This window comes from Scyliorhinus canicula, chromosome 24 (genome assembly GCF_902713615.1).
Source record: "Scyliorhinus canicula chromosome 24, sScyCan1.1, whole genome shotgun sequence".
NCBI lineage: Eukaryota > Metazoa > Chordata > Chondrichthyes > Carcharhiniformes > Scyliorhinidae > Scyliorhinus > Scyliorhinus canicula.
This window is the reverse complement of record NC_052169.1, coordinates 13,200,308-13,214,072: the sequence shown is the minus strand read 5'-3', so window position 1 is coordinate 13,214,072 and position 13,765 is coordinate 13,200,308. Positions and strand designations below refer to the sequence as shown.

At 45.4% G+C, this 13,765-nt stretch overlaps 1 protein-coding gene across 1 annotated transcript in view; it reads right to left on the bottom strand.

The window, feature by feature from the left end:
- Nucleotides 1–8,309: 8,309 nt before the first annotated feature.
- Nucleotides 8,310–13,765, bottom strand: part of LOC119956780 (lysyl oxidase homolog 1-like) — an 82,085-nt gene continuing 76,629 nt past the window's right edge. Inside the window, exon 7 of the mRNA XM_038784186.1 lies at nucleotides 8,310–8,909. Within this exon, the coding sequence (XP_038640114.1) occupies nucleotides 8,903–8,909 (7 nt within the window). The 3' untranslated portion in view covers nucleotides 8,310–8,902. The remainder of the gene's footprint in view (nucleotides 8,910–13,765) is intronic.

Here is a 13,765-nt window from a genome sequence, read left to right as displayed (position 1 = left end):
CTAAATCTCTAATATTAAACTTGGTTTCCTGATATGTATACCCATGGATCTCAGGCATCATCCTCATAAAGCTTCCAGTGTATATGTAGTTACATTGTATATCTTGTGTTGCCCTATTATGTATTTTCTTTTCTTTCCTTTTCTTCCCATGTACTTAATGATCTGTTGAGCTGCTCGCAGAAAAATACTTTTCACTGTACCTCGGTACACGTGACAATAAAAAAATCCAATCCAATCCAATTCAAGATGTATTCTGTTTATAATAGGCAACCATAAATCCATGTGGCCTAACCAAGGTTTGATACAGGTTTAGCCTAATGTCTCTGCTTTTCAATTCTATGTCTGTGCATTTGAAATAATCCCTAGAAATCGGCACACTGTATTGTTGGAATTTCTGATGTCCACTTTTGGTCCTTGAAGTCTCCGATTCACCAGACAACATGCATCCGTACCAGACACAAAGGAAGGTGGTTTTCCTTGTTGGAGTACAATCATCGCATTTTGTTTCAGGGATTCCTCAAGACAGTTCCCGAGTCGCAACTATCCTCAGCAGCTTCAACAATGACGTTTTTCTCCATCAGGTCAGAAAAGGTGGAGTTTACTGATGATTCGACAGTGGTCAGCACTATTCACAATACCTCAGATAATCAATGCCTGCGTGCAGGAAGCTTTGGACAACATCAAAGTTTCGGTAACATTCAGAGCCAGGCAATGATCATCACCAACGGGAGAGCTCCAAACCACCAGCATTTATAGACTTACCTTCATCAAACACAGCAACAGGAGTAGGCCATTCAGCCCCTCGTACCTAACCCGCCATTCAATGCAATCATGGCTGACCTGCGACCTAACTCCATATATCTGCCTTTGGTCCATATTCATTAATATCTCTGCTCAACAAAAAACTATCTCCGATTTAAAATTAACAACTGATCTAGCTTCAACTGTTGTTTGTGGGAGAACCTCTACCACCCTTTGAATGAAGAAGTTCTTTCCCACATCTCTTCTGAACAGTCTGGCCCTAATTTCTAGAATATGCCCCCTCGTTCTACAATCTCCAACCAGCGGAAATAGATCATAGAATTCATAGAATTTACAGTGCAGAAGGATGCCATTTGGCCCATTGAGTCTGCACCAGCCCTTACAAAGAGCATCCTACACAAGCCCACATATCTACCCGATTCCCATAACCCCCACTTATAACCTTTTTGGACACTAAGGGCAATTTAGCATGGCCAATCCACCTAACCCGCACATCTTTAGACAATGGGAGGAAACCGGAGCACCCGGAGGAAACCCACGCAGACACGGGGAGAACGTGCAGACTCTGCACAGACAGTGACCCAGCCGGGAATCGGACCTGGGACCCTGGAGCTGTGAAACAACTGTATTAACTATGCTACCGTGCTGCCCACTAAATAGTTCATCTTTTTCTACCCTGTCTTTCCCTGTTAATATCTTGACTCACCACTATCAATATTTTGGGATTACCTTTGACCAGGAAGCACATCAGGTAGAACTTTTTGGAAGCATCATAACCAAAGCACATTGAAACATGATAGTCTGTACATTGCTAATAAAGTGACCGTAGTGGGTCAGGTCTCGAACAACGTTGAATCAGAGTATAGGAGGGAGATAGAGAACCTAGTGGCATGGTATAATGGCAACAATCTCTCCCTCAACGAAAGCAAAACTAAGGAGCTAATCATTGAATTCAGGAAGTGAAGTGTCATGCACACCCCTATCTTCATCTGTGGTGCCGAGGTGGAGATGGTTGGCAGATTCAAATTCCTAGGTGTGCACATCACCAACAATCTGTCTTGGTCCACCCACATCAACACGACGATCAAGAAAGCACAACAGCGCCAATGCGTCCTCAGGAAACTAAGGAAATTCGGTATGTCCACACAGTTAGTAAATCCTGAATGAAGAGTAGCACAGGCAACAGAAATAATCTCAAGGTGCAAATGCAATACACAGCCTTGACCACATTTGCACCCGAGCAACATTCAACTGTGCTGTTTGATTCCCACCCTCCCTTTTGTTTTATCCATTTATGGGATGTGGGCATTGCTGGCTAGGACAGCATTTAGTAATTGCCCTCGAGAAGGTGATGATGGGCTGGGTTCTTGACCACTGCAGTCCGTGTGGTGTAAGTACACTCACGGTGCCAAGGTAGTTCGTATGGTTTCATTCCTTTTTATCGGCTTTGTATTGATTTGACACAATGAGTGGATTGCTGGGTCATTTCAGAGGGAATTTAAGAGTCAACCACTTTGCTGTGGATCTGGAGTCACATGTAGGCCAGACCGGGTAAGGATGGCAGATTTCCTTCCCTGAAGGACATGAGTGAACCAGATGGTTTTTTAATGACACTGGTTTCATAATCAATAATTAGACTTTGAATTCCACGTTTTTATTACTTCAAAATTCCAATGCCTGCTAAAGTGGGATTTGAACCATTGTCCTTAAGAGTATTAGTCAGGGCCTCTGGTTTGAAATGTCATCATAATCGCAGAGGACTGCTTTTTTTTGAGGGAGATTTAACCCAAGATCAAGGTTGAGAAGGCGGGGCCTTCACAGATAGCCTCGTCCGGTACGGGAATTGAACCTGTGTTGTTGGCGTCCCTTGGTATCACGAACCAGCCATCCAACCAACTGAGCTAACAGACCGCCTGGTTTACTAAAGTAAGCGATGTCGCCGTAGTCCCAGATTACCATAGGCTGCTTTCCCCTTTGGGGAGAAGAACTGAGTGGTGATGGTTTAACCTGAGGGTCACCACACCTCAGACGAGGGGCAAGGTTGAGAAGGCGGGGCCTTCATCAATAACCTCAGCCGGTATGAACCTCATTCACCCGAGGAAGGAGCAGTGCTCCGAAAGCTAGTGATTCGAAACAAACCTGTTGGTCTTTAACCTGGGGTTGTAAGACTTCTTGCTGTGCCCACCCCAGTACAACGCCGGCTTCTCCACATCATCAGCCGGTGCGAGACGACTGGCCTTGCTCTGCATCATGAACCAGCTGTCCAGTCAACTGAGCTGAACTGGCCCCCACTCTGATTTACTAATCGAGTGACAAATCGCTATGCCATTAAGCTTCTTCTAGCTTGTCATTCTAATATAGAAAAAGCAGTGGTAGTCAGATGGTAGAAGATGCAGAATAAACAAAGCAGTTGAATCAGAAGGTCGCTGGTATCAAACTAAAACATGGTCACTGAATTTTCCTTTATTTTCAATAATATTGTAACTATACAACCGACCTACAGAAGTTCAGCAAAATTATGTATCTCTTTTGAAATATTTCTGATTTTTATTTGGTACCCAACACACAGTTACCAGGCAGAGCCTTTGAGTGCAACGTCACATATCTCACATAATCACTGTGGTTCAGTTAAAAAGGCAATCCATTCGGTAGGGTGAAGATCGTCATCGGGTTTTCCAGTTTTTGCATCCTTAGGGTTCGGAATCAATTTCATGCCCAACTGCGTCCAGCCGATTGCTTCACTCCACGGAACACAAATAGATCGACCGCTCCCCAAAAACATTCTTTCATTCAGCCACGTCTGGTGCACAGTAAATCATTATTTTCTTTGTGTCAGTAGCAATGGGTTTCTATTCACTACAAGTGATTTATTTACAGAAAGGTACCCGCCGATTAAAATATTCCGTCGAAAGCAAAACACTGAAATGTTTGCGTGTTTGTGTTGGTTTTCAAAGATGGAAAATTAGAAACGTTTGGACTGCCACACATTGGCTTTGCCCTAAAGGAGCCACATGAACCTTTCCATTAAACTGAAATGTAGACACCTGCAAAAGTTGTATTGCGTTCCTAATACCACAACTAATAAATTATCTCGAACAGTCACACAGAACTTACGTATTCCTGAAAAAATAGACATGTTGTCAAAGTTTTTCACCTTGCACTCAATAGGACAAACTCGCAAGTACACCAAGCTGATGAATGGGGGAAACACTTTAAATTTAAATGGTTGTTTCCCCAATACAGCTTGATAATTTCTCGTGGATTACCCTGATGAGTGCAAGTCCGAAAGCATAGATAATATGTCCCTTTTTTTTCCAGCAATGGACTGTCGCTAAAGTAAAAGCATAATACTGCGGATGCTGCAAGCCTGAAGTAAAATCAGAGAATGCTGGATAAACTCAGCAGGTCTGACAGCATCTGAGGAGAGAGGAACAGATGTTTTGCGTTTGGATAGGACTCTTCTTCAGAGCTCAAAACCTTAAAACTGGCTGGGATTTTCTAGCTGTTTACTCTGGCGGGATCTTCCTGGCCCACTGAAGGTGGGCCCCATGGTGGGTTCTCTGCTGGCGTGGCCGGCGAGCAACACAAATGGCCATTGACTTTGGTGGGACCGGAAAGCCAAAGTGGGGCGGGGGCAGAATGAATGGAGAGATCCCAGCCTCTGTATCGCACCCCTCAGATGCTGCCAGACCTGCACAGTATGTATAGCATTGTCTGTGATAAACTGTCTCCAGTTCATTCTGTGATGGAGGAATAATGAATAGGCTATTCTTCTTTCCCCCTATACTCACAGCGCAGAAACAGATTTGGAGGCATTTTCTATTTCTCAGTCATATGCTCTTTGGATGAGATATCGACCCGATGCAACCTCAACCCTCTGTGATGCATGTAAAGATCCCTCAGCATGAAGCTCCATGCAACCCCAACTTAATCATTCTAATGGGCACTCCACAAACCTTCTAGACTCAACATTAATTTCAACAATTGTAGATCTTAATCTCTTCTTCCTATTTTGTTTCCTTTTTCTTCACTTTCATTTTCTCTTATTTCCTTTCCTTTCTGATGGCAACTTTTCTGGATCCTGCCATTCACACCTCTTCTAGGCCCTTTTTTCTGGTACCTTGCTTGTCCCACTACCGCTCCTTTTGGCCTTGCACCATGAACCCTTTGGTCATTTAATCTCTCCTGCCCTCCCCTCTACGGCAGACAGCCCCTCCCATTCTTTGGTTTCCCTGCCAACACATTGCTCTAAAACCGATTACATTCTTAACCTTTCTCAGTTCTGACAAAAGGTCACAGACCAGAAACATTGGGCGGAGTGTTGCGACCGATGTTCTCCTGCGGCGTGGGGGGACGGGGGGGTTGGACAGAGCCAGGAAATGCTGTCGGCAGGGGATTCTGCCCGGTAACACTCTATTTCTCCCTCCCCCCCGTCCCCTGATGTTGCCGGACCTGCTGAACACTTGCAACATTTTCAGCTTTGATTAAGCAGGTAATCTGGTATCACTTTGCTGTTCGTGGGGTTTGGGGGGGGCAGGTGCGGGCAAGGGTGCATAAACTGCCTCTGACAGTTTCTACATGACAAAAACAGACTTCAAAAGTACGTGACTGGCTGTAAGGTGCTCTGAGACATCGGAAGTCTCAAGAGGCGCTATATAAATGCAAGTTCTTTCTTTCAATTGCTTTTTAATTCAAATTGCAAGAAATATTGGATAACTCATTATTTTGAAACACAGGAAAGACCTCCAGATCTCCTGGAATGTATTGCGAATTCACAGTCCTTAAAAACAAGTGTGAGCGTTAATGTTCTAAAGTGGTCCCGCTCACAAATTGTGGTCTTGGATGTATAAAAATCGGATTGCACGACCTTTGCCGCTGGCAGGATCGTCCGGTTCCGCCGAAGGTGACCACCCCCCTTCCCACCAAAGGCAGGTTCAGGTTCCCCGGACAGACGAATCACACAAACAAAATGGCGTAGGCATCGCGGTGACCAGAAGATCCCTCTGGTGGCCAATGGTTAATGGCCTCCACCACCAAGGAAACCCACCCGCCAACACCGTTGAAACGGAAAAGCAGATTTTAACCCGGGCCCATGGAGTGACATCGATTGCAAGGTCGAGAGGGCACGCTTCACTGAATTGTACCTCAGCCCTCACGGGGGAAGTGCAAAGTCATTACTTTCCCCCAGCTGACCTCGTCAATTCCAGGCCAGTTTCAGAAAGCTGCCAATCGCCGTGTCCCTGGAACGATTTAACAAAGAACTTTGTCCCTTGGCGAGAGTGCTCAAATATTGGCTTCACTTAAAAAAAGAGAATCCCGTCAAAGTCGACGCACGTTACGAGTAACAAACGCTGTGCAAGATAGGTCAAGAAACCTCCTACAGAGGCTTATTCAGAAACATTTTACACTGTGTCCATGGAGAGTTTGAATCCGGGAGGTTAAACAGCTTTAGTAGGTTATATGACGTCGATGCTGAACTGAACAGTGTTCATTTGGTCAATATTTCACTTACGTTTATTCCGTGAATCAGAGTGAAGCTTTCTCCTTCCGAACAAAAATTGGAGAAAATGAAGATAACTGGCGCCAAGATCCATAATTCAAGATATGCATGAAAGGAGATTATTCAAAGCAGCTTGAAATATTAGGAAATATAGTTTTTTTTTAAAAAAGAGGGCAATAACAACTTCATATCATCAGGGATGCATTAAAAAATCATCTAAAAACATGCTTTCAGCTGTCCAGGCTCCAAGATCTAGATTTCTCCGCCTCCCCAAATCTCTCTCTCATCTCATGTGTCATAGATCACTCCAAGAGTCGGAGTTGCTGTGGCAACTTGCATTGTCACATGCATGTTGCAGTCTGGAGCTATGGATAGTGATGGTGGAGGCTCCGATGTTCTTTCCATCTCCTGGCTAACCATGAATCTCTGTCTCTGCCGCTCTTACTGCCTGATATTGGACTCCGTTGAAAAGATTTGCTGGTCGCTACCCAACTTGTTTGATCGCATTATAATGATAATTATAATCCTTATTATTGTCACAAATAGGCTTATATTAACACTGCAATCAAGTTACTGTGAAAATCCCCTCGTCGCCACATTCCGGCGCCTGCTCGGGTACGCGGAGGATGAATTCAGAATGTTAGATTCGCCTAACAAGTACGTCTTTCGGGACTTGTGGGAGGAAATCAGATCACCCGGAGGAAACCCACACGGACACGTGGACAATGTGCAGACTCCGCACAGACAGTGATCCAAGCCGGGAATTGAACCTGGGTCCCTGGCACTGTGAAGCAACAGTGCTAACCTCTGTGCTACCTTGCCGCCCTCCTTGCTTCCGACGTGGCCATCAAGAGATGAAGTGGAGCAAAAGCCCAGAGCTGCTCGCTCAGGGGCAGGGACACTACCCATAACATCACATGGCTGCCTTCTCGCCTCTTTACTACTTCTCTCATTGGCCAAGCTCTCGATCACCTGCCTCAAAATCTCTTAGACATCCCTCGATATGCAATCTGGTCAATAAGCCCTCCCGAGAAAGCTCCGCAGAACATTTTACAAAGTTAATGGGCACTTTGGGGACGCGAGTTGTTAGCGAGAGCATCAAGCGGCAATGGTCAGGTCCACAGCAAACGTGCAACTTACGCGAGGAAACGAACGATTGGCGGACTGAGTCCAAAGATTTTGCACCGGCAAACGGACGAGGTACACTAAGTGTCAAAGAGATGAATTCAGATTTGAATACCGAGGAGATCAATGAAGAAGAAAGAGACTATAGACAATGGCGAATGATTAACAGAGAGGAACAGCACGAAGGTTTAGAATAACAGTGGTCAGAGATTAAATCTGCGATCGATCTGCGATCGAGAATCGGTTAATTCTCTAATCAGCCCCAACATCCCCTCCCCACACTTCCTTCTCTCTCTCTCTCTCTCTCTCTGTCAAATTTTATCCAATTTTATCACAGCTACAGTTCCAACAAAGGGCTCCCACACACATGAAATGTCATAATCTATCTTTTGTCTCTGCAGCTTTTGGCTGACCCACTGGAGAATTTCCAGGAATTTGGGATTTTTCTTTGAAGGCGTCCAACATTTGACATGTTTTTCCACTTTTATTTTTTTTTGTCTTTACTTTGATGACAGCGTACTAATTAAAAGAACGCGGAGTGGAAATAAAAATTGCTCGAAATGTGATGCGAGTCGGTGCCTCTGAAGGGAAGAGGCAGGTTGGGGTTGAGTGCGCAGAAGGACACTGAACGCAGGAACAGGAGAAGGCTGTTCGGCCCAGGAGATGAGAGAAGAATCCCATAAACTAAACATGGCTATTTTTCTTCCTATGAGTGATGGGAATTTGCTTTTACTACTGGAAGGATAAAAAAAAAAAAGAATCCTGTGATGGACTGCTCTCCGAATGAGCGCTAAGTATGAAAAATAGAGACACGCATACAGGGTAAAATGTGTCTATTCTGGATTTTAGAATGAGGGATGATCTCGCTGAAGTTCTCAGAAAGCTTGCTAGGTAGATGCAGGCGTGACTGACTCTTCCCCCCCCCCCCCACCCCCCGGCTGGAGAGCTTCGAATTAGGGTGTCATAATATCAGGATGAATGTCAGCCATTTTGGAATGAAATGAGGAGGAATGTCTTCACTCGGATGGTTGCGGCTCTTTGGATTTCTCCACCACCGAGGGTGTTGACTAATGGTGACTGACCTCGACAGGTTTTTGGACGCTCGAAGGAAATCAAGAGCAAGCGGAGCTGACGTAGAGGTTCTGCGGCGATCCTGCGGAAAGACGGAGTGGGCTTGAGGGCCTCCTGACCAACTCCCGCTCCTCACATCCTTAAAAGTGAAACTGAGGTGATTCTCCGGCTAATAAGGCACACCCAGTACACACCACGATTTTAACAGAACCTTTCTCAGATGCCCGCACAACCTCGCTGGCGATAATCTGGGGGCCTGGTTAATGTAAAAGCTTATTTGCAGTTGTTGGCTCGTGTCCCGCAGCTCTGACAGGCTGGGTTATGACTGAACTCCCGATGGGTTGACTCCCGATGCCAGCTACCAAACACCACAGCTGCCGTACGATCAAGTTCCACTCGCACCAGATGTTTGCTCAGGATGTGCAGTGTTTTGCAACTCGTAGATCATGACCTGTAAGCAACAAAAAAAAAAAAAGAGAGAAATAATTTGACAAGAAATCTCAGGTTTTAATGGTCGGCAGCTGAAGGCTAGGTCAGCACTGACTATATGGTTTTCTGTAAATCCATAGACAAGATGTTGCTCAGAAGTGCAAGAAATCCATCCAGATCGGATGTTTAGCTGTTTCAGTCTCAGAAACAGTACAATGCAGGCTAACATAGTAATGCAAGAAGATCAATATGGTAGTGAGGTATTACAAATGGGCGGGGTATTTTGGTCCTTCCGTCTCCAGGATCTTTGACTCCTGCCGAAGGTGCTTAACCATGAAAAACGCTAGCGAATCATAGAATCCCTGCAGTGCAGAAGGAGGCCATTTGGCCCATCGAATCGTCTGCACCGACGATTCGAAACAGCAGTCTACCCATGTCCACTCCGTCCTATCCCCATAACCCCACAACCCAACCTGAACATCCCTGGACACTATGGGGCAATTTAGCATGGCCATCCACCTTGGCTGCACATGTTTGGACATCTGTGAACATTGGCAGGACTGGAACATCCCACAGGCGACCAATGGGGAGCCACCACTGCTGTTGGAAAACATGTCACCCGGGGGGTCAAAAATTCCTGCCCAATAGGTTTAACCCATGAGTGGCTGAGGAATATAGGCCACTAAAACGCTAGGTTCAATCAGATTCGGTGGCTTAGTTGTCTTTCATCCATCCTCATTCTAAGATTGTCCGCACGATGTACAATCCTTCTCCACTGATTTATATTCCCCGCTGCCTTCACTGCCTGTCCACGTTCTGATATTACCAGCAGTGCCACCTTGGATCCTCCTAGTGCACAATTCCCAAATGTTACCGCCTCGCATTACCTCTTTTTCCAAACGCTCCCCTCCTGTTCCCATCACATGTCCAAAATATGAGCTTCCTTGATATCACACCCTCAAACAAGCTCCGCTTAACATCTGCTTTTCTGAGCGCCCACTCCTCTGTCTGCTTGGCCGCCCATGATGATGTACAATCTTTTTTAAACAATTTTGGAAAATATTGTGATATTATGTAAAGAAATGGGTCTGTGTGCAGGTGTAAGAGTGTAAATGATTTAATTAAGCTGGGAAAGTGTTAATAGAAACAACTTGTCTGGGAGAGAGGAGAGATGGATGAGATGAAGCTGCCAAATGCATTAATTTGTAATAAGTGAAGTGGATTTATAAGTAATTAAGTTAGGTTTAGAGATTTGCATGAGGAGATATTTGGGGACTTGGCTTTTCAGCTGTTAAATTTCAAAGGAGAGTAAGGAACTTTCACAACTTACAAAGGTTTCATTAAGTAACAAAGGGGCTATTAAATGTATTTAACTTGAAAGGGGAGGCAATAGGAAGATTTATGTATTTTGGAAAAGTTGAGTTCAACAAATTGCTGAGCACAAGGGAGTCAAAGATGAAAGGGAAAAAGTGATACTTAAGGAAAGATGTTAAGCTCAGTTGTGTTGGTTGTATGGGTAAGATATCCTGGGGACAGCTCAATGCTGTGAAATCTGAAGTAGCCACCCAGAAAACAGACGAGTCATGTTTCAGAATTTTCTTACACTTCCATAGCAGAGTGGAAGCGAGTGAGTGGCCTTGTGGGATATATTTTCTAAAGTGACAACGGTTTATGCCTTGGGTAATATCACTGGATTTTTCGAGTTAAAAATCTATAAGGGGGTGGTGCCCAGGAGGTTTTCACTTGCTTGTTCTGACTAAGTGAATTTTTTGGGAGGGATGTTTTGTGAAACTTTTTTCCTGTGTAACTTTGATCTTGTGTGCTTAAGTTTTCTTCTCTTGATATTAAGAAATCTTTTCACTTTTGAAAGCCCAAAACTCTTACAAGAATTCTGTGTTCCCGGGATCAGTCGTTCCTTTTCCCCTTGTTTTGAGAAGACAAGAAGAAATACACATCACAGACTCTGCTTTATCAGTTGATCTTGAAGAGAGAGTGAGAGCTGCAATATAATTTGGCTCGAGCTCCCATTCCCGATACACTCCTAGAAGGACGAGGGCAGCAGACGCACAGGAGCACTACCACACTCAAGATCAAAGACCTGATTTGGAAATATTGGGCGTTACTTCATTGTCAGAAATGTGGATCTCTTTTTGTAACAACTCAGCGGGAGCGCCAGACAATCTGCTGCGGTTCAAGAAGGCGGCTCACGACCACCTTCTGAAGGGCAATTAGGGTGATGAATGCTGGCTTTGCAAATCCTAAGAGTAAACACCTCTGCAGTAAGAAAAAGCAAACTGTAGCCCATAGCTCTGCCTCTAAACTAAATCTACTTGAAGTCTGATGTTCTCTTGCACATGGGAAACGAGACAGTGAGTTGTAGTTCCTACATGTCCAACCATCTTATCTTGATGGAAGGATGCTAGCAACGCACTCTGCCTAACACTAATGCCACCTCTATGGCATCATTGCAAACTCTAAGGGCAGCACAGTGGCGAAGTGGGTTAGCCCTGCTGCCTCACGGCACCGAGATCCCAGGTTCGATCCCGGCTCTGGGTCACTGTCCGTGTGGAGTTTGCACATTCTCCCCGTGTTTGCGTGGGTTTCACCCCCACAACCCGAAGATGTGCAGGGTAGGTGGATTGGCCATGCTAAATTGCCCCTTAATTGGAAAAAATGAATTGGGTACTCTAAATTTATTTTAAAAAATCATTGCAAATTCTTCGTCTTTCCTTGGCAGCTATCTTTTTGGTCGATCTAAATGGCCTTACCATCGAATGCCAAAATTAGAGGCAGTTTTGTGGCTTTACCAAAAGCCAATTTGGTACGCAGTTTAGACAACCAGTTAGGAGTTCAGTGTTGGCACGGTGGCGCAGTGGTTAGCACTGTTGTGTCACAGCGCCAGGGTTCCGGGTTCGATTCCAGCCTGAGGTGACTGTGAGGAGTTTGCACGTTCTCCCCGTGTCTGCGTGGGTTTCCTCCTGGTGCTCCGGTTTCCTCCCACAGTCCAAAGATGTGCAGGTTAGATGAGTTCTCCATGAACAATGTGCGGGGTTACGGGGATAGGGCAGGGTGGTGGGCCTAGGTAGGGTGCCCTTGCAGAGAGTCGATGGGCTGAATGGCCTCCTTCTACACTGTAAGGAATTTATGGATTTTCTGAAACCCAAACTTCCTTCAGCCACATCACAACGAGTGGAGTGGACTGTCATCTATTCAATCTGGTTTTGTTCAAAGCCTGGCCTGAGGAGGTAAAACACTGCACTGCCTTGTTGGTCTGTCAATAACTATTTTAATTCAAGCTTTCCACGGTCTGCTACAATAAATGAACCGAGCTCCTTCATAATGTCACCCACACCTTCTGGGATTGTAACTTTATGAGAAAACCTAATGCAATTTGTGTCTTTTCCTAATCATAGTGGTGATTTCTAATTTAAAACCCAGAGATAAATTACCACAGTCACATTTGATTGAATTAAGCACTTGATGGGTGGAGAAATGATTTGGTAAGCAAAGGGTTTATTATAAAAAATGGGAGACAGGGCAGGAGGCAATATCAGGTCATTTGAAATGTAGCATGGAGAGCACCATGTGGCACAGTGACCCAAAGCTCTTAGAATCTATACAGTGTAGAAGGAGGCCATTCAGCCCATCAAATCTGCATCGGCCCTTGGAAAGAGCACCCTACTTAAGCCCACCTCTCTACCCTATCCCCGTAACTCCACCTAACCTTTTGGACACTGAGGGACAATTGAGCACGGCCAGTCCACCATACCTGCACTTCTTTGGACTGTGGGAGGAAACCGGAGCACCCGGAGGAAACCCACGCACACACACAGTTTCTCATCCCCATTCTCCTGCCTTCTCCCCATAACTCCTGATCCCCTTAGTAGTCAAGAACTTATCTATCTCTGTCTTAAAGACACTCGGTGAATTGGCCTCCACAGCCTTCTGCGGTAAAGAATTCCACAGATTCACCACCCTCTGGCTGAAGAAATTCCTCCTAGTCTCAGTTTTAAAGGATCGTCCCTTCAGTCTGAGATTGTGTCCTCTGGTTCTAGTTTTTCCTACAAGTGGAAACATCCTCTCCACGTCCATTCTATCCAGGCCTCGCAATATCCTGTAAGTTTCAATAAGATTTCCCCTCATCCTTCTAAATGCCAACGAGTACAGGCCCAGAGTCCTCAACTGTTCCTCATACGACAAGTTCTTCATTCCAGGGATCATTCTTGTGAACCTCCTCTACCCTTTCCAAGGGCAGCACATACTTCCTTACATATGGGGCCCAAAACTGCTCACAATACTCCAAATATTGGAGAATATACCTGGAAATCCAAGCTATCCTATCCCATCCACCCTTCCGACTCAGGATCGATGTTGTGCAGCTCACTCCCAAGGCCGAATGTCAACCCCCTTTTTTAAAACTAGCTCCCGAACATCAGGTCCAGTCAGGTTTCAAGGTTTTGGAAAGGTCATGAAGATGGTTAAGTGTATGAGGTGAGTGGATAGGATCTGGCCTTGGAGAGTCAAGTCCAGTCAGGCCTGGGAGTGTGGGATTGGGGGGAGGGCGTGGGTTGGGGGAGGCTGCACTGCAATGGAGCGTTAGCCTTGATGTCTCTCATGAAGACGGATTTTAGCCAAAACTCTATCATGCACAGTGCGACCAGCATAGCCATAGCTGACAGAAACTTCCAGGAGGCTTCTAACTGTGAGGGTAGAAGTGCCAAAATGGATGGGTTCATGGCATGAGGTCAGGGGCCCAAAGTCAAGGCAGCCACCTGTGGAATGATGGGAAATGGTGAACATACCGGAAGCCAAACGCTGGAGGCCCATCTGGCACGGGTTAGTACATTGGGCCGATGAAATTAACAAGAGATAGGGAGG